This window comes from Physeter macrocephalus, chromosome 1, assembly GCF_002837175.3.
Source record: "Physeter macrocephalus isolate SW-GA chromosome 1, ASM283717v5, whole genome shotgun sequence".
Taxonomy (NCBI): Eukaryota; Metazoa; Chordata; class Mammalia; order Artiodactyla; family Physeteridae; genus Physeter; species Physeter macrocephalus.
Window position 1 is genome coordinate 37,344,377 of NC_041214.2, and position 26,807 is coordinate 37,371,183.

General features: G+C 40.5%; 1 protein-coding gene across 5 annotated transcripts in view; it reads right to left on the minus strand.

Annotated features, from left to right (window-relative positions):
• The window catches only part of ATP2C1 (ATPase secretory pathway Ca2+ transporting 1), a 120,090-nt gene extending 94,013 nt beyond the window's left edge, over positions 1 to 26,077 (minus strand). Inside the window, exons 1-2 of one of the 5 annotated variants that reach the window (XM_007119865.4) lie at positions 11,920 to 12,121; positions 11,478 to 11,545 (exon numbers count right to left, since the gene is read on the minus strand). In XM_007119865.4, the coding sequence (XP_007119927.1) occupies positions 11,478 to 11,483 (6 nt within the window). In that variant the 5' untranslated portion in view covers positions 11,484 to 11,545; positions 11,920 to 12,121. Of the gene's footprint in view, positions 1 to 11,477; positions 11,660 to 11,768; positions 11,785 to 11,919; positions 12,122 to 25,839 lie in introns of those variants that run through there. The other 4 variants (XM_028489881.2, XM_007119866.3, XM_055090043.1 and 1 more) reach the window with 4 other exon arrangements.
• Positions 26,078 to 26,807: the final 730 nt, after the last annotated feature.

Below are 26,807 nucleotides of genomic sequence, written 5' to 3' on the forward strand. Positions count from 1 at the left end.
AGAAACTAACACACCACTGTAAAACAGTTATACTCCAATAAAGATGTTAAAAAAAAAAAAAAAGAAATAATAACTGAGAAATTCCCAATCCTGGGAAAAGGAACCAGATATACAAGCCCATGAAGCTAAGAGAACACCTAATTACCTCAATGCCAAAAGACCTTCTCCAAGACATATTATATTAAAATTGTCAAAAATCAATGACAGGGCTTCCCTGGTGGTGCAGCGGTTGAGAATCCACCTGCCAATGCAGGGGACACAGGTTCGTGCCCCGGTCTGGGAAGATCCCACATGCCGCGGAGCGGCTGGGCCCGTGAGCCATGGCGGCTGAGCCTGTGTGTCTGGAGCCTGTGCTCCGCAACAAGAGAGGCCACAACAGTGAGAGGCCCACGTACCACAAAAAAAATAAAATAAAATAAAAATCAATGACAAAGAAAGAATTTTAAAGGTAACCTAGAAAGGAACCCCCCTCAGGCTACCAGCAGATTTCTCAGCAGAAACTCTACAACCAGGAGGGAATGGAATGACATTCTCAAAACACTGAAAGATAAAAACTGTCACTCAAGAGTACTCTAGCCAGCAAACTTATCTCTCACATATGAAGGACAAATACTTTCCCAGACAAACAAAAGCTGAGGGAGTTAATCAACACTAGACCTGCCATCTACCAGAAACAAAAAGGCAGAAGTACACAGAACTTTCAGTAAGGTGACAGACTCAGAAAATTGCAACTCTTTATCAGAATAGGTTCTTAAACACTTTATTATAGCATAAAGGTTAAAGGGAGAAAAAAAAGTAGAAAATATAACTATAACAACTTCAATTTGGTAACAAACTCAACATAAAAAGGGAAAATTAATTTGCGACAACAAAAACATAAAAAAACGATGAAAACTGTATAGGTAATTACTTCATCTTACTACAAACAAAAAAATTTTTTTAATGTGTTTTTCACAGGGGAAAAGGTTAGCAATTCTGAAACTAGTTTTGTGTGTGTGCACAAAGATTGAACAAATAAGTAAATATACTGTGGATGAGAACAGATTTCCTACCTCTGGAGAAGGAAGTAAAAAGAAAGGGAGAAAGCTGGCGGTGGGGGCGGGGAGGGCCGGGGACTGGAATGAACCCTGAGGTATGGGATTGGAACTGGCAGCATCAGTATGAACACATAGTTTTTAATCTACGTGTAGATGGATAGATAACGAAATAAAAATATATTTTTATGTAAATTACAAATGTGTATTACTACACATGTATTTGCTAGCTCGGTCTACTGAGAAGACTTAGAAACAGTAACACCCCAACAGTACTGAGCACACCTAGCACCCAAATCTTGGTTTCTAGATACCATTCTCCAATAAAATGAATCTGCCTCCTTTGGAAAAATGGTTGATTCCATGGCTGGTGCAAACAGGAAAAACATGAGACGCATGGGGAATGCACTGTGGTACCAGAAAGTGAATTAGTACTCACAAAATGATGGGTACACTGTAGAAAGGACATAGCAGGCAAATTTGAATGTGTTCTCAATAACCAAAGCTGGAACAATTGGAGCAACAAAGCACTGGATTTTAATCCATATGGTAAAATAAATATCCACAGATCCATGTAAATAAATAATTGGACCATTGGTAAATGGAGAAAAAAGGACAATTCTTCCTTAACAGTAGAACTGCAATTAATAAATATAGAAGGAATGAGGGTGTAGGAGTTCTAACAGGTCTCCCCAAGATATGCCACTTTGGCATGTGGATTATTTTGAGCTAAAGGTAACAGAGGGACTTCCCTGGTGGTGCAGTGGTTAGGAATCCACCTGCCACTGCAGGTGACACGGGTTTGAGCCCTGGTCCAGGAAGATCCCACAGGCCGCGGAGCAACTAAGCCACTAACTGTGCACCACAACTACTGAGCCTGCGCTCTAGAGCCCGCGAGCCATAGCTACTGAAGCCCACGTGCCACAACTACTGAAGTCCACGTGCCCTAGAGCCCGTGCTCTGCGACAAGAGAAGCCACCAAGATGGGAAGCCCTCACAACACAACGAAGAGTAGCCCCCACTCGCCGCAACTAGAGAAAGCCCGCGCACAGCAACAAGGACCAAAGATAAATAAATAAATTTATTTATTTATTTATTTTTTAAAAAAGTATGATGAGATGCAGGATGTTTGCAGTTTCAAAGTACCTCCTCACAAGAGGAAGGTATTAATTACAAATGAATTATTACAAGTGAAAAATTACATTTATTATTAAACATACAACTACTGTTTTTTAAAGCCTTCAGCTAGCAACAATTATTTTACCAGTATTATGAGAATTTAAAAGACTGTGGTCCTCCTTTGTTAAAGGAATCACTGTCTTTGAAATCTGTGAACTAGCCAGTAATTCAACCATACAAACAAATGGTAGATTCCTTAATTCCTTCTCCTACTACCTCCTATGCCAATGGCATTCATTTCAGGCAGCAGTTAATTGATGGACTTAATTTTACAGGCTATGGCAAACCAACCTCTTATGAAATCAAAAACATGACTGTGGCCTTCTTCACACCCTGTACTTACCTGACCTAGAGGGCTATAGGTACCACAGGGAGCTGTGCAAGCCCTTCCAGCAATTTGTGGTCAGATACAACTTAATGGCATCAAAAGCTACCAACTTTGAATCCTATAGATTTAAGGTGAATGAGAATTTCTTTGCTGCCACAAAATCAGCTTTACTTTATTAATCTCATGTGACAGATGGGAAAATTAATGCATAGGGAGACAGAACTGATTTTTTTCCTAAAGGAAAGACTCCTCAAAGTACCAGCAAAGGACTCCTCAAAAATGAGAATGCTGTGTATTCTCTCATTCTCAAATGAGAATGCTGTGTAACTCATTCTCATATGAGTTACACATATTTTTGTGTAACTCACAAAAATGAGAGTTGTGTACATGTAAATAAACATTAAACACAGTGAGGCTATGATTAGAATGCACTTTCAAGGGAATGCTCTCTTGTATTAGAATTGAAAATACATGTGTCCTGTCCCTAACATGAGTGGAACGGACGGTGGTAATGTCCCCACTTTACAAAAGAGAATAAAAAGGTACTTGACAAACAAAAGAAAGCCACCTATCTACACCCTAAATAAGTAAATCTGAAGGAAAGTGCTGACTTCTGAGAGGAGCCTACTTGAAATTTTGTAAATGGATAAAAAGGTAAAGGACATCACAGACATACGAGATATGGCATTTTCCAAAACAAGTAACTCAGAACACTTCAGCCTTAATTTCAAAGAACAGTAATACTGCTTTCAAATAGTAAAAGTTCTGAAAGCAAGTAAAATAATGAATTTAACCTACATGATTAGTAGGTAAAAACTTTTAATCCAGATTTTAACATTTTTGCCTACTAATAGAAACGAATCATGAAATACTCAAACCCCAAGCCAAAGCAGAGTCAAAAATATAATTTGATGAAACCATGAGAAAAGCATTAAGATAATAAACGTAACTATGGTTTTGCTAGGCATCCCACTCGTCTCAGAAAAATATATGAAGCCTTGAAATTAGAAGTTGTTTAAAAGACCAATGACAAAAATAATTTCCTCAAATCTATTCATCAACCAAGGTAAAGGAAATTAGTATTTCCTGAGCAGCTTTTTCATGCCAGGCACTTACACATCTTGCCCTATTTGATCCCAAAAAGCCTGAAATAGTCATTATTATCTATTTATAAGTGAGGAAATCAGCGCTTAGAGGAGCTAACTTCCTTGCCTTTGGCTAGAACAATGTTTCTCAATCTCAGCACCACTGACATTTGGCCAGGTAATTCTTTGTTTTGGTGAGGACAGGGGACTGTCTTGACAATCACAGGATGTTTACCAGAATCACGGGCCCCTACCCACTGGATGGCAGAAGCATCCTCCCACAGTTGTGATTAACAAAAACCTCTCTAGACATTGGAAATGTCCCACGGAGGGCAAAACTGTCCCCTGCTGAGAACCACTGAGTTAGAGTGAAGAAGGCAGTATTTTCATTCAATGGACAAGGGCTACGTGCCAGACCCTGTTCAAACTGAATTAGGGACAACTGAGGGTCTTTGCCCTCAAGAGCTTGCTTTGAACCCTGGTCTTCTAGCCCAAGTGGTGTTCGATTTTAAAACAAACCTCTCTCCATACACAATGTGACCTCCAACACCCGCCCTCTGGCCAGCGCCCACGTGAGCTCACTCCTTCAGCCAGTCAGCAGCACCGCCACTCACCCATATGCACCGGCTCAACGGCTTGTAGTCACTCCCGACTCAACCCTCCCCTTCATTCCCTGTTATCAAGATACTGCCCAAGCTCTGCTAGTTTTGCCTAGGAGTAAAATGTCTCTCTCATCCATTCCTACCCTCCATTCTCATCATTCTAATGTAGACACAAGGCCAGCTCCCTGCCTTTTTTCTACTACCAGGAGAACTCAGAAGAAAATCACCTCTCTTGGTCCCTCAAATGAATTAAGGGTATACATCAAGATATCATAACTGAACTACCAACCTCTAGGGTAGGGGGCTGGCAAATATCAAAGAGTAGTTGGCAAAGACCACATCCTCTTTTTCTGGAGTGGGAAAGGAAACTGAAATGATGGGACATCCCATCACAGACACTTTCACTCAGATGTTAACTCGCAGTAAGGAGCAGCCCTGACAAGCATTAAGAAAAGGACACAGGAGAGATTAGTTCACGTGCCATTAAAAAGTGGCTCGCATGCTATTTCTGGCACTTGTGCCATGCACCACTTTTGCCTGCTCCAAGGGAATGGAGAACTGACACTCAAGAGGGAAGGGAGGTAGGAAGATTCCCAAAGAAAGCTTGAACCAACTAGCATTTCTGCCCCTCCCAATGTTTAAACCCAGAGGTAGGTATAGCAAACATTCCACTAGGGAAACTCTAAAACAGAAAGTCAAACAAAATCTAGTGAAATAACTGCATACAAACATATATATTTATATGTATATACAACACATTCATAACATAATATACAGCACAAAAATGTTAATTTATTTATACTGTAAATGAAAGGCTTTAAGATGAGAAAAAAATCCAGGATCTGTTTTAAAACTGATCTCTCGGTACATCCCTGGTGGTCCAGAGGTTAAGACTCCACACTCCCAATGCAGGGGGTCCGGGTTCAATCCCTGGTCAGGGAATTAGATCCCGCATGCCGCAACTAAAATCCCACACGCCACAACTAAAGATCCCGCACGCAGCAACGAAGATCACATGTGCAGCAACTAAGTCCCAGCGCAGCCAAATAAATAAATAATTTTTTTAAAAAAAATAAAGTTGATCTCTCTACTAGGCAGAGAACAGAACTTCATTATATTAATGGTTCTTAGGAAATGCTTTGTCCTTTTGGACTTTAAGACATCACAATCAAAATAACTTTAAATCCAGTATCTGAAATTCACAACCTAATCAAAAGTCTTAATTTATACTACACAGTTTCAGAAAAATAAAGATCAAGAAAAGTATCGCGGGTAACATCCTAAATACTTCTGCCTTATTATTTCTGAGTTTTCCTGTAAAGAACTGAAATCAAACACCAGTACAGGGTAGCAAATATATTCAGTGTCAGGGTCATACTGCTATTCCAACTTTATCAGGTTATTTGTTTTATGTAACTAAATAAATAAATGAAAATAATTTCTACAAGGATCCTTCAACGTCTCAGAGTTTTCTGAGAGAATAAAAAATGTGTTGTGCTAAATTTCTGTTATTTCCTCTTGGGGGACACAAGTTTAGGTCAGTAACTTGATGAAATGATCAAAAGTCAAGCCAAAAGACCCCCCTTTACCAAGAAATTATCATTAACAGGAATATTAAAGACATAATTCCAATTCACACATTCTATAACATCTGCTGCAGGAAGAAAGAGATTGAAGTTGAATTAGATGCCCAGTTACAACCATCTTAAAATGATGTTTCTGACCCCTGCTATTACTGTCTTTCCCTGTCCATAACCTATGATAGACTTGTAACATTTCATTCAATTTTTTTCTAAATGTATCCAATAAGCTTAGTCTAAACTAATCTAACTGAACACAATTTGAGTAACTCGGCCCTCCTTATCCACAGGTTCTGTGTGGCAGATTCAACCAACTGCAGATCAAAAACACTAAAAAAAAATTCCAGAAAGTTTCAAAAAGCAAAATTTGAATTTGTTGCATGCTAGCAACTATTTACATTGTTTTTTACAACTATTTATATAGCATTTAGATTGTATTAGGTATTATAAGTAATCTAGAGATGATTTAAAGTGTAAGGGAGGATGTGCACAGGCCATACGTAAATTACTACACCATTCTGTATAAGGGACTTGAGCATCCTCAGATTTTCATATCCGTGGGGTTCCTGGAACCAATCTCCTGATACTAAGGAATGACTGTAATTCTAAGATGTATACCTTTGTCAATTTTAACTTAAAACCTTGAAGACGGAAGACATATTAACCAATGCATATAAATACCAGCCATATAAAGGAAATTGCATTTATGGCCTGACATTTTTTTTTCCGAGAAATCCTTTCCTATATGAAATGATGGCATTAACCTAGAGTTCATCCAACCAGTTTTTACTTTACCGCCTTTTACTAACACTTGTCCATATGAAAACTGTAAAAATAATCTTGTCACAACTGATGTCTGAAATCACTATAAAAAGAACCTGTTATTTAACAAAGTAAACATGGGAGGAACTTTTGAACTTACAAAGGTGTCTAAGATGTTACATGTAACAACGGTGTAATTTAAAATTTTCCCAGCTAACTTTACCATCAAGCTAAGGTGTTCTTTCCAGCTTTAAAACAAAATTTAACCTTGTTAATAAACAGATTATGGTTAAACAAGATCTCAAAAGAAAATCAGCCTTGAGCTCCAAGAGGAATGTTCCCTAGGAGACTATTCTGATTGATACTGCTTCAGTTAACAGAGTTGAGTTCTAATGACATTAAATGAATAATAAAAACATTAAGACAAATCATGTATTTAGGACTCAACTGTCAGGAGATTACTACTTACAAATATTCTCTGCAGCATCCTTCCTCTGGGTTAAATTACTAGTTTATCAAATGCTATCACATAATCTTTTAGTTTCAACTCTTTTCTAGAAATACTGATTAAGAATATTATTTTATGGGCTTCCCTGGTGGCGCAGTGGTTGAGGGTCCGCCTGCCGATACAGGGGACACGGGTTCGTGCCCCGGTCCGGGAGGATCCCACATGCCGCGGAGCGGCTGGGCCCGTGAGCCATGGCCACTGGGCCTGCGCATCCGGAGCCTGTGCTCCGCGAGGGGAGAGGCCACGGCAGTGAGAGCCCCGCGTACAGGAAAAAAAAAAAAAAAAAAAGAATATTATTTTATCATCAAAACTGCAAACATTATAAATTATATTTTCCACACCTAAAGATAAAAAATATTTTTATAACCTGGTTTCTTATTTTTAGTTAAAAAAATACAATTAATATGGTTTCTCACCCCTTTTTCCTTACAGTTCCTCCAAGTATCCTAACACAATCTTTTCTTAACATATTTCTAGTGACTAACAATTTGAACTTGAATAATAAACAATTTTAAAAAGTAAAGTGTAAAGAAACATACTATCATTTTCAAATGCTATCCAAAAAGATCAGGGGAATTTATTCTAGATGGATTAGCCATGCCTCTAACCTTAAATTAAGCTGTCCTAAAATCTTGAAGATTACTGTATTTCTATATTTAAGGCTATGTTAAATAGTTTCATGTGCATTAAATTTATAGTGGTTTTTCTATGAGACAGACCAAAGTTATTCCAAAGGAAAAAATCCATTACTGGGAAGGAGAAATTACTTGCAAATTTCTCCAGCTAGAAATATCTTTTCTAATAAACCATCCCTTTAAACATACAAATGATTAATTTTTTTTTAATCAGAAAAAGAGCCATTTACTTGTGCATCTCCAATTCCTAAATGGTATCTGTTTAGATCTGTGATAAACATGCAGAAAGGAGTTCCAAAAGATGTGCATAAACTCCTAACCCATGAATGGAAGTCTAGAACCAGTCCCTGAAATTCCAGGAAATTAATACTTCAGATACTTCTAATGACTGACCCTAAGTATTCAAGATGCATCCTGGAGGCTAAGGCTAAAAATTGATCAAGGTTTGCCAAGAAAGTTTAAATGGGCCATGGGAGAAAGGTCCAGAAGAAATGAAACTGAAGTACTAAAAGAAATAAGCACCGTGGCTGAAAGGAGCCACATGGATGAAGTTGTAGACATGGCACACTCCCTAAGGACCTCCAGGTTCCCACTCCCAAGGCCACTAGCAATTCCATCCTATGCACACCTAGAGGTAGGTGGAACTTACCTACACAACAACTGGAGGAGTCTCTGTTTCTGGGGAACAGCAGCAATCACTCAGTCACTCAGCAGGCTAACTGTGTATCAACCATCCTTCTCCGCACTTTACATACCAGGCTTCAATCTTTCCTCACACCCACCCTCCAAAAGAGGCCATTATCCCATTTCCAGATGGGAAAACTCAGCAGCTAAAAAAGCTGAGAAACATAGTAACTCATGAGATATTTACGAGAGGAAAAAAATTACCTATTCGGATTCAAATCCAAGCCTGTCTCTTTCTACACTGTCCTCTGGTTTGTTGGTAGAGCCCCAACTTCTCTACGGGATTAAAGGCTTACACTATAGAAAATTCTGCACTTAACTCCATCCACTCCCTAACTAATAATGAAAACTTCACACAGAGCATTTTGGCCACTACTGTACCCCCTTTCAACATTCAATGTCATGGGCTTCCCTGGTGGCGCAGTGGTTAACAATCTGCCTCCCAATGCAGGAGACACGGCTTCAAGCCCTGGTCCGGGAAGATCCCACATGCCACGGAGCCACATGCCACAGAGCTACTAAGCCCGTGCGCCACAACTACTGAGCCTGCGCTCTAGAGGCCGCGAGCCACAGCTACTGAAGCCCGTGCGCCTAGAGCCCGTGCTCCGCAAGAAGAGAAGCCACCGCAACGAAAAGCCCGCGCACCGCAATGAAGAGTAGCCCCCACTCACTGCCAACTAGAGAAAAGCCCGCGCACAGCAACAAAGACCCAATGCAGCCCTAAATAAATAAATAAATAAATGTATTAACAAAAAAAACACAATGTCGTAACAACATTAATGGCAGGTGGCATATTAGTATGCAAACACTGGGCTAGGCTATTTACAATTAACATTTATTGAGCACTACTACATATGCCAGATACTATTCTAAATGCTAACAACCTAAATGCTACTAATAAGGTAGGTTCTATCAATATCTTTATTTCACAGATAAAGAAATTGAAGCACAAAACGCTTTACTAATGTGCACAAGGCCAAATGATGGTAAGTGGGGATCCAGCATTCAAATCAAGTTGCCTGGTTCCACAGTGCATGCTCTTAAATGCTAGCCATCCTCTCTCCCAAGAGAATTTATACAGAGTTTCTCATTTAACCCTCCTAACTATGTAAACTAAGTATTATCAATCCCGATTTATAGATGAGGAAACAGAGGCTTAGAAAGGTTAATTTGGTTAAAGTCACACAACTTTTAGTGGTTAAGGTATAATTCCAGTCTGTTTTTGTTTCACACCCCTAAGATGTTACTATATCTCATATAAAAGAGAATACTAACTGTAAAAAGGAAAGCGACAGTAATCTATATTATTTCAAAATGGCCAATTGGTTTTGAAAATTTCTAGGCTATATACAAGTTCTTAAAAATGTTTAAGAAAAGAAAAAGAAGTGTTATGGCAATGAGAAACTGACATAAATGGCCTTGATCATTATGAGGCAGAAAACCTCCACTAGTTTTTAAGAATTGTATAATCTTTTATTTACTATGAGGCCAAATCATTATTTGGCCATAGAGTACAGAGACTCAGACAACCACTCCCTCCCACCTGAACAGACAATGAGAGCCAGATTTATTAGTCATGCTCCTTTTCCTAAAAGATCAAGAAACAGAAAAGCAACATCTAACAATCCACTGACTTTAGGCTACACTATTAAATCTGGTAACATTCTAAAAGCAGAAGCTCAAGTTTAACATGTTATTTAAGATTCAACTACCAAGAAACAGGTATGTGAATGCATTTAATATTCTTTGTCTCTTGTACTAAAAGGATCTGCCTTCCTTAAATCTATAAACTAAAAGACAAAGTGGAAAAAAACTCAGAAAACTGATTTTCCATACCACCAGACAAAAATTATTGCTTTCGAATGCTGTTTCTAAAGATCGAGTTAGACAGTAAAAGTCCGCTGCAGTTATATACATGAGTATTTCAGAAAATGTCTTCCACTAATTATCCATCCAGAGTAAAATTAAGCAAGATAATCATGCCTTTCATCATATTTCCCTCATACCCCAGGGGTCTCAGATAGCAAAACAGATTACCGCATATAAGGAAAGTCTATTTTAAAATAACTAGTCCTACTTAGGACAATCAAGCTTACATTTTCAACAACAGAAAAACAGATTAGAAAGCAGCCAGCAAGCCCAACTGCAGCTCCTTTTGTACCAGATATCGATTTTAAAAACCAAAGATACATGAAAACAAAATGTAATTTGTAAATATCTTTCATAGCAACTTACAGCCCCACTCAAAAAAAACAAAAAAAAAAAAGGAATAAATGAAAAAAGATTATCACACACAAGTCAGAAGTCAGTCCAAAGAATAAGTGTGCTTGTGTGCTTGTTTCAGGAGGGGAAAAACAACAACATTGATTCAGAGTTGTTCAATGCTTTTAGAAAATAATCAGTGTATGAAAAGCATTAAATATTTTATAAGCCCAAAGGAATCAAGTAACATGTGAATGATAATCCAGTGCACTTGCAGCATACAGTGGACAAACAGGTTCCTCTGTCAACCTCCCAAAGCACGTTTTGAAATGAGGAGGAACTTTAAGAAAGGAAATCACCTCATAATATTTCATTAAAATCAGAACTGATTTTTGTGAACTGAAGAACATCGAATTTTTTTCCCCAAAGCTGCATTTAATAAAAAATCGTTTTCTTTCTTATAAACGAATCCAGTTACACCAAATCAAGGCTTGATGTGCAAATATACAGGGATGCAATGCAGGGCCTTCCCTCCCCATCTCCACTTCCCCTGGAGTGATTCCTCTCTCAGGGACTATGGAAACATGCAGAGATGCCATCTGAAATGAAAACTTCCCTTCCATCCCCTAAGCTAAAGAAGCAGGTTCCTCGGGAAAGCAGAATCAAGCTCAGTCACCCTACAGAACCTTAATTTCCGAAACGCCCTATGTTACCAAAATAAAAGCTAGATATCCTAGGAAAGCAATTCCTTGGACACTTCACAATCAAACGAAAAAATAAAATCAGAGAATTAAAAAGGTGGCGAAAGACAGACAACTTAAAAGCCAACCACCACACCCTCAACTCCGCGCTGCAACCCGCCTGCCGGGGGCCTTTACCTTCATCTTCCATCGAAACTGCACTTGGGTTGATGGCTACAAAGTCTTTAGTGTCAGCCACGGCCACACTGGGAAGAGAGAGGAGAGGACGACAAGAAGAGAGGCCCCCGGAATCCCAGGCCGTCACCCCCGCTCCCGGCCACGCGACCCGCGGATGCGCCCACCACCCCTAGCAGCAGCATCTGCAAGAGAAACCGGAGAAGCGGCGCTGACGGGTGCGGGGAGGGACCGCCGCCCACCGCCCCCCAGGCCCCGCGCCCGCCCCCTGGCTGCCCGCATCCCCCCACTCACGCCGTGGGGGCGGGACAGCGCCCTGGAGACGCCCCCAGCAGGGTACCCCGGACGCCCCCAGGACCTGGAAGTTTCTAGAAACGGGGGACAAGAGGTAATCTGGGCACCACCCAAAGCCCCAGACCCCTTTTCTGGGCTGCAGGGGACTCACCCGCGGGCTCGCGGGAGCGGCTCGCCAAGCGGCGGCGCCGAACTGGCGCCTCTCCCGGTGTGGGGGCGGCAACCGGGAAGGCGGGCGGGGCGGGAAGGGCAGCAGGTGAGGGGACTGGTCTCGGGCGGCCCGGCGGCTCGGTGCGGCAGTCCTGGTCTGCTCCCGCCTCCGCCTCCTGGGCTCCGCCCTCCCCACCTCCCGCCGCCCCGGCGCGCCCCGCACCCCGGGCCCGCCCCGCACTCCAGGGCCCAGGCGGACCGAGCTTTGTCGCCACCACTTCCGCCGCAAGGGGCGCGCGCGCAGGCGCATTTGCACGCCCGGGCACGGACGGCGGAAATGAGCGGAGCCCGACCGCCCGCCCCGAGGGGCTCAGGCTGGGGGCGCCAGCTCCGGCCGCACCTGTCGTGCGGCGACCCCTTGGCCACCCCGGAGATGTGCCCGGCGTTTCTACGCACCCGCCGGGCGCAAGCGTGGGAGAACTGCCAGCTCACTCGCGCCGGCCGCGCGTCCTCAGGAAGCAGCCTCTGGCCCGGACCGAGCGAGCAGGCGCAGGCATGTTCTGGGCCCCCGAGGTGTCTGAGCGCCCCGACTATGCAGCGGGAAGCCGCTCCCGCTGGGCGGCCGTCACAATCAGGGCAGGCGACGCGGGTACCCCGCGGCCTCACCTGCAAGCCAGTCACGGCTGCTCTGCGCTGACCGCGGGGCGGGGCCCCGCAGGGCCACTTCCCAAAGTTCTATCCCGATGGGGGTTTGCCTCAGCGCCCGCGTTCAAAGAGAGCCACGAGCTCCGAGAGCTCAGGGGAGGGCTTCGCATCCGTTCAAGTGTGCAACCCGAGAGGCTGGAACAATTAAAAGCCTCGCGTTCCCAGATGGAAGCTGAAGAACGGTTCTCTTTTGCCAGTTGAACTTTTCACTTGCTCAGCACCGAACCCAGACTCCCAACAGGTCACTTTTGATGGACGATTGAGTTTAATAATCCTTGTCAAGCCAGACACAGCAGACGTTGAACCTAAATCGTCGCGCACCCAGATCCACTAGAGGGCGGGTCTACACCTGCTGAGTTCCAGCGCATCCTGCAAAGAACTCAGGGAACAGGATAACAAACGGACCGGGTTACCTGTTCTGTTTGGCCCAGGTTAAGTGGAACTAGTCTAGGATCAAAAATCCTGGGCAGGTTTCTTGATCGAAGAAATATTGAGATTTTATTCGGCAAGGTCACTTTTAAATTTCAGAAGTGAAACCATAAAAATCAAGATGAAACATTTCGAGTCTCGGAGTTACTATGTATATGACCACCTTTGGTTTGCATGCTTAATGATTTTTGTCTACTTAGTGGTGATACACATAAGGCTATGATTGGTGCAACAGTGAATGTGCTATCTCTTGCCCAGTGCTGTAATCAATTTGTAATGATTATTACTATCCTTACTGGACCTTGACACCACCACAGCATCACATTAAAAACACAAGGAATCCTCTAAAGTGGGAAATGTGTAGATATAGACGTTATTTGTTATTAACATATGATCTTACAAAATAGGGGTAATTTTCTATTGGATTGCCTTAATGAGCTCAAACATTCTATCTCCGGCAACTTTTCAGAATTATCTGTTGTGAACTGCAGTACTCCTGCATTGACACCGAATTCCTAATTACCCACCCCCCAAGATTTATCACTCCATTGCTTATATCTAAAGTAACTTACACTGGAATTTTACTCTTTGGTTGCCTAAATCGTGAAAGCCATTATTCCTATTGCCAAGCCAAAAAAGAAACTGGATAACACCAGCTTTGTTCAGAAGAATTGTTACATACTTCATGCGTCATCTCACAAATTCCAAGGCACTGGAGCAGCAAAAACCCGTAAAGGATAGCTTTCAACCACTTAGCTGATCCTTAAGCTTCATCAACATATCTCTGCAGAGTGGTCTTCTGTTCTATGCCAGTACCAAGCTAGCTCCTTCACCAAGCTAGCCAATATCAGTAGCATCAACTTTGACTTCCTATGTATATGAAAGGCAGCATTTATTAACAATATTCAAGCCAGAGCAGTGAGGAATGCTTGGGCCACAAGCTTCAGAAATTCTTCTCCCAGCATTTCCTTCTCTGACCAGCTGACCCACCATGAAACTTTTGTGTAGCAATCTCCACTTCCTCATCTCGGGGAAAGAGGACTAAAATATAGGTATACTGCATTACATACGCATACAAACATATATGTGTGTACACACATTCACATATATACATACATATATATTATGAGAATATATATAGATCTGGGCATAACAACTACCCTTTCTCCCTCAAAAGATCGTTGTGAGGATTTGATAAAATGAAGACAGGTTGTGAATTATAAGCGCTATAAAAGTTTAAGATTATCATACAGAGAAATAAGCAAAAGTATGGACTGTGACGAGGTAGAATGAGATTGATGGCAATGAAATGTATTATGTTCAAGTTTCCTCTCAATTCTGTAGAAATCAGTGCTCTAAAAATCTTTACTCCCATTTTGTCCTGAATATTTAACCTGCAAAATTAAATATATCTGATGCAAAAAGTGGACACACGTGAGCAATAGAGGGGGAATTTGTCAGGCATCTCTGCTTAGGGAAATATTACAAAGAGGGAAGATTGAGGAAGGATGGACATGATGTTCTAATTTTATTTATACTGTGCCTTATTACACAAAGGTTGTGAGGCATCCTGTTTTAATATCAAATTTGATAGCTGGCATTTTTAGAAACCTGGATGATAAAGATATATGTGGCCTTTAGGATTTAAAAATTAACTTAGAAAAGGTTATTTTAAATCTTTCCTCAATGTCTTAAAGACTTTTTTAACATTGTTTTAAGCACCAAAGGTTAATAATTAAGGAATTTTACATAGCTGCTAGAAAAAAAAAGTTGTCATATGTTAAGTGGAATATTCTAAAAAAAGTTGTCATATTTTAAGTGGAATATTTTAAGTGGAATATTCTAAAAGCATATAAAGACAATTCTTCATTTTGTAAGTCAACCTACTCCAACGGAACAACAGAAGTATTTTTCTTCTTATAAGATAAGGGACCTGCTACGGGTCAAGTCTGGGGAAATACAGTCTTATTGCAAGAAGTGTCCTATGAAATGAGTGTCATAACAACCACCTGCCAGAATTGCTATACATCTTCTTGGTTCTATGTCTTAGCAGTACTGGAAGCGTAAAAACTGGAAGCAAGAATAAAAATCAAATGGGCTCAAAAATGAGCAGAAGAAACCAGGAAATTTAAAGTATATTCTTTTTATTTTTAAAGAAGTTTATTCCAAGTATGACTCAGTTTCCCCATTCAAGGGTTCTGAGCATGCAGTGATATTTGGGATCTTTGGTATGTAGTACTACCAATCCTCTGGGTTGGAAATGAAGGCAAGTCAGGGGTGCAGGTGAGTGAGGGTAAGAAAGGGAAGGACGAAAAGTGAGTGTGAGTTCATGTCCAAGACCCAACTCTGCACTTCATTATTTCCATGGAAAATAGACATAGAATATTCCATATTACATATACCCCAAGATTTGAGATAAAAATGAACCCATTTAAAAGCTGTCCAGTTTCCAAATTGGCGTAATTCATCTCTGGTCCCAAAATATTTTGTCTATAGTAAATGTATAAGACCTATTGAATAAATGTGTAATCCGGAAAATGGTCATCATAAAAAAAAAAATCTGTTGTTGAATGAATAAACATAATCCCAACTTTACTTTGCTTCTTGCTTTCTATGATCAAGCTAAAACATGAGCTGCTACTTACCTTTAAAGCAAAGAAAAATTAAGGGATTTTCAAAGGTTTAAAAATGAACTCACATCTCCAAAGGGGTTAGCTAGGACAACTTGATCTGAACGGCAATAAGTACTAATAATTGCAAGAAGTGTTAAATATTGAGCACAGCCCAGAACAGATGAAATTTCAGACTTGGATTTTGAACTCAGGTAACCATTTGAAATTAAAAGATAACAATGTTGAGGTGGCTGCTTCTATGCAAGTAGGAAATTTCAGCTGAGCTTGTGCTTTGGATTTTGATCGCATGCATATCAATGTCTGACAAAGTCAAAAACACTGTAATTCCCGGCACAGTCTTGAGTTATTTCCTTAGGGACCACAGCATCTACTCTTAATTCTTAGACAAGACGACTAAGGTCTTAATGTTAAGACCTCATAATGGCTTTAGATAGTAGGGAGGACATAACAACTATTATACCTTTTTTATATTCCATAATTTAAATCAACAATTAAAATTGTCAGTTGCTGCATTTTAATCAGTAAACAGCTACAAAAGAACTAAAAAGATAAGAACATTTTCAGTTACATTCTTATAGCAAAGACACTTTAATGATTTCTTGCATTACTAAGCATTGTGTCATGCTACTAGGGCTGGGGCAGCTGTGGGTAGGAAATGGTCAATAAGGACCTGTGAAGCTGTAAGTCATCATCACTATCCCCCTGGCTTTAGCAACGACTCTCCATCTTCTAAAGGGCACATGCGCTATTCTTGAGAAGGTACAGCAAACCCTGTCAGCTTTGATTTTGAAATTATGCATCATCAAATGATCTACATCAGTAGTTCTCCAACTATGATCCCTGCCACCTTAGAACTTTTTAGAAATGCAGATTTGGGACTCCACCTCAGACCTACTGAATCAGCAACTCTGCGGGTAGGGCCCTGCATTCTGTAGTTTTGTACTTCAGGTGCTAAAGTTTAAGCGCTGATTTACAAGAAACAAATCTTTCATGTAAAAGTATTTTGATTGTACTAATAGTCCTCAATTCTGAAGAATGACTGAGAGCGTATATCAGAATTTTAAACCTCCTCCAACGTTCTTAAATCATAAAGGGCTTTGAACTTTGAGTAGTCGCCTGTTGGCTTAAGACCAGTTATTTTAAAAGACCCAGGGAAAGGGCATTAAGACCATAAAGAGATCATACTTCTCCCCTCTCAAGTGGCTCTGAGCATCACATCCACACAGCCATGCTGGAAGAGAAGAGAACAAAAGTGCAGTGCAGTGGCAGTGGAGCTATGGTTATGTTCCCAGCTATGAAGTCAACCTTTGTTTTCCTATATCAGCTCAGGACCTTTGGAACAATGCTTCTTTGACCAGGTGTATCAGGCTTTAGCAGCACCAGTTAAGATGAAAGAAGGGGGGAGAAAAGCTTCATAAATAAAAACTGCCATTCTCTTGAAACAGTGTATTCCTCAGAGAAACAGTTTCATCCCTCAAAAACAAAACAACAAGCTGTGTAACATTTCAGAGGGTATTAAAAAAAATTTTAAGTGCATTATACAAAAATTATATGTTGGGCAGAGGGTAGTATTTCAACATTAGTGAAATAGGATTTTACACTAATCATTCACTTTAAACAGTTTGATTATGCACTCATTATATAAGACCAAAATACTTCTATAATATGCTTTACTTATTTTGAGATGTACATATAGGCCATAGTCCAGTTTAGTGGTAAATATTATAGTAGGGTAAATGGTACAGGACACAATTATAAGGACAGTTACTCATAGAACAAAGGAAGAGGAGTAAGATGAATCAAGAGTTTCCACTAAAAGGAAAATGTACACAAGAAATCTGAGTATTCAAATACATTACCAGTGAGAACAATTCAGTAAAGAAATCCAACATAAAGGTGATTTTATCCAGAGACAAGTTATAGTAACTATGTTATAATTGCTAATAACAGATGAGTGTACAAAAGCTTGATTACATCTCAATGAAATCTTAAAGTCTTTAGTGCTGCTGTAATTTTTCTACTGTGTAGTCTTTAACAACATTAACATGCTCTTTCTCTCTGTGTGTTAACTGGGCTGCTTGGAAGGATAGTAAATGGTGTATTTAATATAATTAGACCAATATAGGAGTTTTGAGATCTATTGTATTTGCAAATAATCCCACTACAAATCAGGTCTTTTGTAAATATAAATGGGAATGGGGGTGGGGGACCTTTGAGCTTTAGCAGTACCAGAACATCTTCATCTCCATGGTACTATTTACTATAGAACAAAATACACTGAAAGAATATCCTCTACTTCATTCAGTGGGTTTGGGAGCTCAAGCTGCTCAGAACAGGATCTCATTCATTACTTTGGAAGCCACCCTATGGCATGGACTCTTGCATATTGTAGCAAAACACCTTTTTGTTTGTTTGTTATACCATTCTTCCAGAGCTGGATTTTCTTGGAAACCAAGGAAAATTAAGTTTCAGGGCCCCTCACTTGCAGATGCCCCTTTTAAGTTCCTAAAAGAGACCCTAGCAATGGTCTCATGGTTTGGTAAAATTTGCAAAAGACATTCTAACTGCAGTTGATTATAGAGTACTCTTTTTGCTGACTTTTCCCCCTTCACACTTCTCCTATCACGTAGCACTGGAACAGCCAAGGGCAAAATTGTGGATCTGGCTTAAAGGAAGTTGAGATGGGGATATATTTAGATTTTATTTGTATTTAGTGATATATAAAGGTGATTTGTAGTGATGTCTGTGTATGGTTAGGTCAATGCTAGCTGTCCTGGTAGAGAAAGGACATCCAGGAATATTCCCACTACCTACTGTACTAAATCACAAGGCCTGAAATCTTTATATAAATGTGTCCAGCGGTGCCCAGCACCTGAAGTGTATGGCTGGTAAAGAAGAAACAGCCAGAAGCTAGTCTATAGAACTTTTTTCTAGACTCTAATAAAAACCAAGTATAAATTAACTATGCTAGGAGTATCTGAATTATCTTTCAATTATTGCTTTAGAAAATATTAGAAAGTCATTTTCACATAAAATGGTGATTAAAGACTGAAGTCCAAAAATGTAGGAACAAGACACCTTAGGATGCATCCGGAATTAATAAAAATGCTTATTTTTTTTTAGATTTTGTGATATTTATTGTATTTGTCACCCAAATTTGTAATTTGTTGTGATTTCATTCTAAGTCTTCACTTTATATCCAATTTAATATTTATAATTTTGTATTCTTTTTCTTAAAAGAAGTTTCCCCAAATTGAATAAACTTCAAACCTTTCAAAGACGTGGATCTCCACCTAAAAGGATTTAAGGTGTCTTTCCTGCACAGTAGTTATGGTGGTTTTATTTTTAAAACCCCTTTATCCTTAATTAATGAGAGAACACACCAAGGAAAAAGGGAGGAAAAGAAGGGAAGAGGCAAGGGAAAGAAGGGGAGAAAGGGACCCTACCTATGGGAGATATCTCAGTATGAGGCAATGAATCAGGCTGTAGAGTCAGACAGGCAAACCTGGAGCTAAAATCTTACTGCCATCACGTATAAGCTATGTACCAAGTTACCTTACATCTTGAAACTTCAGTTTTCTCATCCATGAAGTGGAGATAATACTACCAATTTTGTAAGATTATTATGAAGATTAAATAACAATGTATATAAAGGACATTGCCAAGTGCCTGGCACATACAAGACATTTAGTAAAAATTTTAAATTCCTTATTCTTGAATGTATAATCCAAGTTGTATTACTTGAAATAACCTTAGTAATATGCTGCCTTTAGGATGAATAGGAAAGAGATAATTCCAGCATCTTTCCTGCTCTCTTCACAGCAAATTATTAGCAGCACAACATATGTGGGAAGTTCATTCCTTTTTCTATTAAGTCGTGGAACTATTTGTACAAGGTGAGAAAATATGTCATCTTCCATTCTGAACAAAAGTTAGCAAATAAAATGTTACAGACAAACTGTGTAAGAAATAGGGTAGGATAGCAAATTTAGAAATCTGCATAAAAAGCTACACCGTGGTTCACAAAAAAGGGTTTTACATTTGAGTTAATGTAGTTAATTATTTCAAAGACAAAGGTTTTGGTGTTCATCCAATTCATCCTGTGTTTCAAAGACATCTGAGCACAGTAGATTAGGAAAGTTTAGAAGCAGATAACAAGATTAGAGGTAGCTCAGAAGTTAACTCAGGGTCCAGGTGTCTCCCAGGCGTGTCTAACAGTTCACAGCTGTGACAATATGGACACGAAGGGGGGAATACCTTCAAAAGGGACCGTAATAAGCAACTAGTTGTCAGCACTAAATGCAGGAAAAAAGAAAGTAAAAGAGGTTTTTTATATTAAGGAAAAAAAAGTGATTAAGATGCCACAAAATAACCTGAAATTTCTCCGTGTACCTGTTCATCAATGACTGCATAAGTATACTTAGTTATTTACCTTTATACTGGAGAGGGTTATAAAACCTGTAAAACTGTGGGCACAAGTAGTTCAGTGGTGGATCAGGTGCAGAAAAGCTAGTCATTGGTGCATAAGCTTTTCACCTGAGGTGTTTTCTGGATGTAGCTATGTTTCCCTTCCTTGATGGAGGATTACATGCTACCTGAATCTCCAAAGACGTTTGATTCTGTCTTCGTTGGCCTTAGATTCTAGAGCAACGTGCTCAGATTGTGGAGTATTTACCACTAACTGGATAAAACAAGGGAACTCTAGCTGCTGCATCTGTGCCCGCTCTTCTTCCTAAGGTGTCTGAATCGTCCATCATTTCTGTTGCTCACTGCACCAGAATCTTGGGGCTGAAAGGGGTCTTGTGAGTCATCCGGTCTTCTCTTTCAAGATGCAGAAACGGTCACTACAACATCCCCGGAGGAGGGTCACATACCCCGCCCTCTGCAAAAGGTGGCCCATCTCTTTACCTCTCCTTTTTAGAAAGTCCATCCTTATTATTGTATCACAACCTCCCCCTGCAGTTCTGCCCATTAGTTATGGTTATTCCCTCTGGAACCTCCCAAATGCACCTCCATTTTTCTCTACAGATTAGCCCTGTGGGTCTTGTGAAACACACAAAAAACAAATGCATACACACAAAAAAATCACCCCTTAAATTTCTTCCTCACAGAGCCTAACATTCAGGATTCCTTCAAACACCTCTGTCTCAGAATAGCATTCATTACCCCCTAGTCCCCTCGCCACTGCCACCTACAGCACCCGGCCCCTGAGAGCTAACTCCACAAACTTGTTCTCAGTGCCTTCCATCCAACAGGTACTTTGCTTATCCTCCAAGACATTCTGGGAATCAATTGGTCCCACAAATAGGTGCACAATTGCTACTGGGATAAGTACAGCAACAGAGAGGCATAAGGTGCCTCCAAAGTACTACTGAGAGAGAGGACCAAGGTGGGAAAGTCAGAAAAGGCTGCCCTCAGGGACCTCATACTGAATTAAGATCAGAAGGAAGAGTAGGTATTAACGAGGGGAGGATAGTGAGGGGTCAGTGGGACAAAGGCCCTGACCAGGATGCGGCAGGGAAGCAGGGAGAGGAGAAGTGTACTGTATTTGGAGTGCAGAGAACAGAGGGAGGCCAAGCAAGCGTGCAGCAGGAGAGCACATCGGGCCGGACTGCACACTGCACAGCACTCTGTGATGGGGAACCCTGTCTTTATCCTAAAAACAAGTAGAAGCCAGTGAAAGATCAGAAGCGTGGATCTGGGGAGTTTCATGGTCAGGTTTGTCTCTAGAAGACCCCCCTGCCGGCCCCCGCCGGCTGCAGTGTGAAGAACCCATTAGACAGGACAGCAGTGGCTGGAGAGAGACCAACGAGAAGGCTATCACAGTACTTCGGACAAGAGGGGAGATGGCCTATTGGACTAGGGTGGCAAGAGGGAGAAGTAGACTGAATGATTGGAGGTATATTGGGGGATAAAATTGAAAGGACTTGCTGATAAATTTGATATTGACCGAGGGAGCAGAAAGTGCCAAAGATGACTCGAGTTCTCTGCCCGAGTAACAGGATGGAGGGTGGTGCATTTTCTCAGATAGAGAAGAGGTTTGGGAGAGGGGATGAGTGTGAAGAGTGGGTGCTGTGACCAGAAAGCCATTCATCTTCACGAAAGCCATCAGTTACAATCCTCGGGCATTTACAGGCTATGGAGTGCTGCAGACTGAATGTTTGTGTCCCCCAAGTTCTTATGTTGAAATCTTAACCCCTAGTCTGATGGTATTAGGAGAGGGGCCTTTGGTAGGTGACAGGTCATGAGGACAGAGCCCTCATGAATGGCATTAGTGACCTTGTAAAGGAGAAGCCGGAGAGCTCCCTCCTCCCCTCTGCCACGTGAGGACACAGCCTAGAAGTCAGCATCTGAAACCAGGAAGTGGGTCTCACCAGGCATCAAATCTGCTGGCACCTTGATCTTGGGCTTTCAGCCTCCAGAACTGTCAGAAATAAATTTCTGTTGTTTATAAGCCACCCAGTCTATGATATTTTGTTACAGCAGCCCGAACAGACTCAGGCATGAAGAAAACTGTTGGAGATTTTTTTTGGTGAATAAATAGCTTTTTTTTTTTTTTTAATTTCTCCCTTCAGATAGAGGAGACTGTTGCATTTACCATGATAAAATAGTTCAACTTTTGTATCATATTTAATAGTCACAAATATTAAGGTTCAGCTTCGTTTTACCACAGCGATTTAACTGTCAATGCTACCTATATATAATCATGCAAATTCCTCCACAGAAATGGGGTAGAATCTCTGCCCTCTATCTTAAATTATACAAGGATCATCATTTTCCTTCTGCTTCTAAAGAAATAAAGCTTTTTCTCTACCCAAGCACATGGGGCAAATGCCTTTTGTTTTCCCCTGAGATGCCATTTGAGCATTTCATGACTTTTTTTAGTGGCTTTAAAAAATGGATAACTTCGGTATACTCTCAAGATATAACCAACACACTTACTTTGAGGAGCTAAAAACTCAACATTTCTTAAACCAAGCGGTAGTAAAATTTCTATCATTTTACCTACAGAGGAAAGCCTGCATCAGTAACCAAACACCCTATGCAGTATTCCAAATCTCAACGTAGCTTTTTGGGGGTGTGTGAGGGGAGTCCTTAACTTTTATATTACTATTCAGAGCAGGTATAAGAGCCAAAATGAAGAACTAAGTTTCTAAGGTTCAAATTAAATCCAAATACGTATTTAACAACCGAGCACTGAGGTTAGCATTCACTAAGAAACAAAGCAAGAAATAAAACTTCAGTGATCCTGTTTGAACTGGAAAACTCTTCTTAAGCCATTGAAGGGAAACTTTAGAACAGCCTCCAAAACAAAATCTGGTTCTAATCCTTAATTAAAGTATAGCTACTAAACATAACCCCTGACCCCCAAAGACCACTCTCCTCATTTTAAACTATCAGGGCAGGTCTTGAGCCAGAAATACCTACTATGACTGCAGTGCATGGGTTTTGCCTCAAACACTTGAGTACAGCTCTTTCTACTAATTAAGACTGTAAGCATCACAGAGGGGTTACGCTACACCTGATCGGTTTTTACATCTTCATCACCTATAAAAATGCTCCACACACAATATATACGAAAAAACTTGCTTAATCATCAAAGGAATTTCACAAAACAAGATGACAAAGCAGAGCTCTGTTAGCACAGCATTCAGTCCTAGCTAGGTCAACACTTGTATCCATATTTATATACAAGGACATCAATGGTAACATAATTGCATTTTCAGATAACAAGCATATGGAGAGATAGTAAAAAAATTATGTGTATTAATTTTGTTGGAAGATGACATTATACTAGTTCAAAGGTCTAATTCCAAAAATATATCTTTATATATAGCTATTGTACGTGCCCTCTGGCCCCCAAGACCACTCTCCTCCTTCTGAGCAGATTTACCATTAAATAGGCAAGACATGCCAGGTCAGGTCTTAGATCTTATTTCTTGTTCAGAAAGAAGTTTTCTATTCAAGAGAGAGAAAGGCAGCAGATCATCCGAAGTTCTTGTCTATTAATTAGTCATCCTGTACTTTCTGATCCCTCATCTGTGGGACACATGGAAGAAGAGATTTAAGTTGATGAAGCCATAGCAGGGCAGTATAAGCTCTGTTGCTGTCACTAGATTGTTAAGAGATCAAGCATGGTAAAATGGGCCCAGTTTAAAGCCAGGCAGACGGGAGTTCAAATTTGCCTTCAGTACTTTCTGGCTGGATGGCCTTGGGCAAGGCCTCTTACAGTCTCAAAGTCTGACTTCCCGTACCTTTGTAATGAGGATCCATCCCATGGGAATGTAAGGATTAGAGACAGCCAGTGCAGGTCCTAAAACTATAGGCATTACTAACCTCCTTTCTAACTTTCCAACAAGCTTCCCAAGGTTAGCCATGATTGACTCTGACCTCATTTCTCTAATTCTGTGAGACGTTATGCTGCAGAGCTGTTAACTGGTTTCAGAAAGGAATTGAATATGTTATTTTTCTTATTTTGTCCATTAGTTTATATAGCAAGTTAAGATATCAGCACAATGCTCATAGCTGTTCCAGGTTATGCCAAATGGTTGTCAACCGGGGAGGGGACCACCCATTCAGTCCAAGTCAGAGGATCCTGTTAAACTCGAATAGCCTTTGGTATGAATTCTGTAACATTTAAAAAATAAACTTAAAAACATAAACTGTACAAGCAATATAGCCACATCTCTGAAAATTTATAATACTGAGAAAACGGGGGAAAAAAATCACTTAATCCACATTCCACAGTTCCAGCCACATCATTTTAGCCTCTTCCCCCTCCCTGTTACTCCCTCCCCTCCCCCCATCATGAGGCCTGAAGGAGCCTGTGGATGTGGACTTAGCCAGCGTGGCCAATCCAGAACAAGCACCTGGGTCTCTGGCTTTCCACCTCAAAAGCAAGCACCCGCTGAGACTTGGAAACCAGGAGATCTCCTTGTAATCTCGACACCTTGCCTAAATAAGAGATAATCTGGACCAGCCTAGCTCCCTTAGTGAGCACAGTCTGAATTTCCATCACTTGTAAAATCATTAAAGCACCGAGTAAGAGCAGTTTCCCCTCAAACAGTAATAATAATTCTCATTTTCCAAATTATGCATCAACTTTTTGGGAAACCTGTCATTAGAGGATTTTCTGTCTGCTGACCTTTGCTTTCACATCTTGGAAGTGTTTTATTAAGTAGGGAATCTTGTTCAAATACAGGACACTGCTACTGTCTCCCATGCAGTTTTGCAGCTTGCATTACAAGCATGATACAGACGCAATTTATGACTCTTTGGGTCTTCGATGTGGCTACACATTTGTCCTTTACCACTGCCATCCTTTTTCCTAAGTGAACCACCAGATTTAAGTGAATCAGATACAGCTACTTCTTCTTACAATTTGGTACAATTCAGAAAAGCAGTTTTTAGAAATGCTTTTTTCATAGATTGCAAGGAATAGAATGATATAAATCTCAAAACAATAAAATGAGTGCATGGTTTGTAAAAAGAAGTGATCAAACATTTTAGTAGGTTTTTTAATATTTAAACTCCCACTTGCTAGTCTACTACTAGAAATTCAAACTTTTGATTGGCTAAAAAGACTAAAATCAGCAGTGCCCCATCCCCTAACTTCCACCAAAAAAGTGACTAATTACTTCTGAAAGATCTTCACAGCTCATTAGTGATCTGTTTAAGGCTATCATTCTTACAGTCTACACCATGTTTTTTTGTTTGGCAAATCCTGGTGATATTAACATAGCCATAAATATATACAAAAAGACAAGTGTATTTCTAGGGCCTGCTATTATTCTTTGTCGAGATGTTAATAGTTTAAAAATTTGTATTTGATGCCTGAGAAAATTTTCAAGGAATCCACACAATTTAATTCTGACAGTTTAGTCCAGCTATTCAGAGGAAAGGAAAGCAAGAGGTTGTTGTTGTGGTTTTTTTAACTGAACTTGAGCTTAATCTCAGGATCCAAATGTTCCAAGTTCAAATAAATCCCCCACATGCCGGCTTGCTCCTCTGCCAAATCTGAACAGCTGAAAGCAAGTGCCGACTTGTGCCTACAAACAGGTAAACTAGCAGAAAATAAATCACCAAGTGACATAAAGGCAACACCCAGAATCCAACCCCCATTAACCTTAAAGGTAATGTAAACAAAATGGTACCTGTTCTTCGTCTCTTTGGTTTCTCAGCATCGATAAATATTTTGTAATTGCATGGAGGGGATATTTTTTGAAATAAGAGAATCTTGACTGAGGCAACAGATTATCCATGGTGAGGAAAGCACGAAGAGCCTTATTTGCCCCTCCCTGTCAGAAGCCACAGGAAATCTAGAAGCTGCACTATTCCTCAGATACCTAGAGATTTGCTTGTAGCTTGAGCACTTTCCTGCAAACAAAGCAGACCTTCTCGGCGCTGCTTCCTCTTTTGGGTAGAGCTCTTGGTGAAAGCAGACAGCCACGTCCCAACGCCGTCCTAAAAGCATCCAGAAATGCAATGCAGAGGGCAGCAGGAGCCAGGAGGAATCCAGGGGCTGGTCCGCCGAATGCAAATTGCTTAGTGGTAGTGGTGCGACTGTCCTATTTCTAGCAACAGCATTCTGTTGCAAGCTATGTTAATATTAGGTAGCTGGTGACTTTCCACACCCACAGACTCTCATGAGGTTTAATCTTAATTCTTCTGACAGCTTTTCTAGCTCTTAAAGAGGACATGACATGTGTTTTTTTCCTGTTTCCTTCCAGAATTCTTATCAGCATGAGCACACACAGACAACCCTCAGCGGCATCTCAGCTCTCAAGTGTTGAATCATTCAGCCTTCAGAAGCATTGTTTCAGGGGATTTCTTTAAAAAATTAACAAATTACTTCACTCTTCATTGTTACCAAGGAGTTCAATGTCAGCACTTAAAACGGCCGGTTTACACTGTCATGCATTATGCAACATGCCCAGTAACCAGATACTTTGCGTCAATTGAACAATAGCTGCAAACAGATTCTGTTCTGAGTTAAAAGGCTTCTCTCCAAGAATCCTTATCGGAAAGCCACAGGCTGAATCCAGGAATATTAAATTTCCCCAGGCTTTATTCTGAGTTTAAGGAAGAAAAAAATGTTATACATGTACTTTCTGTTATAAAA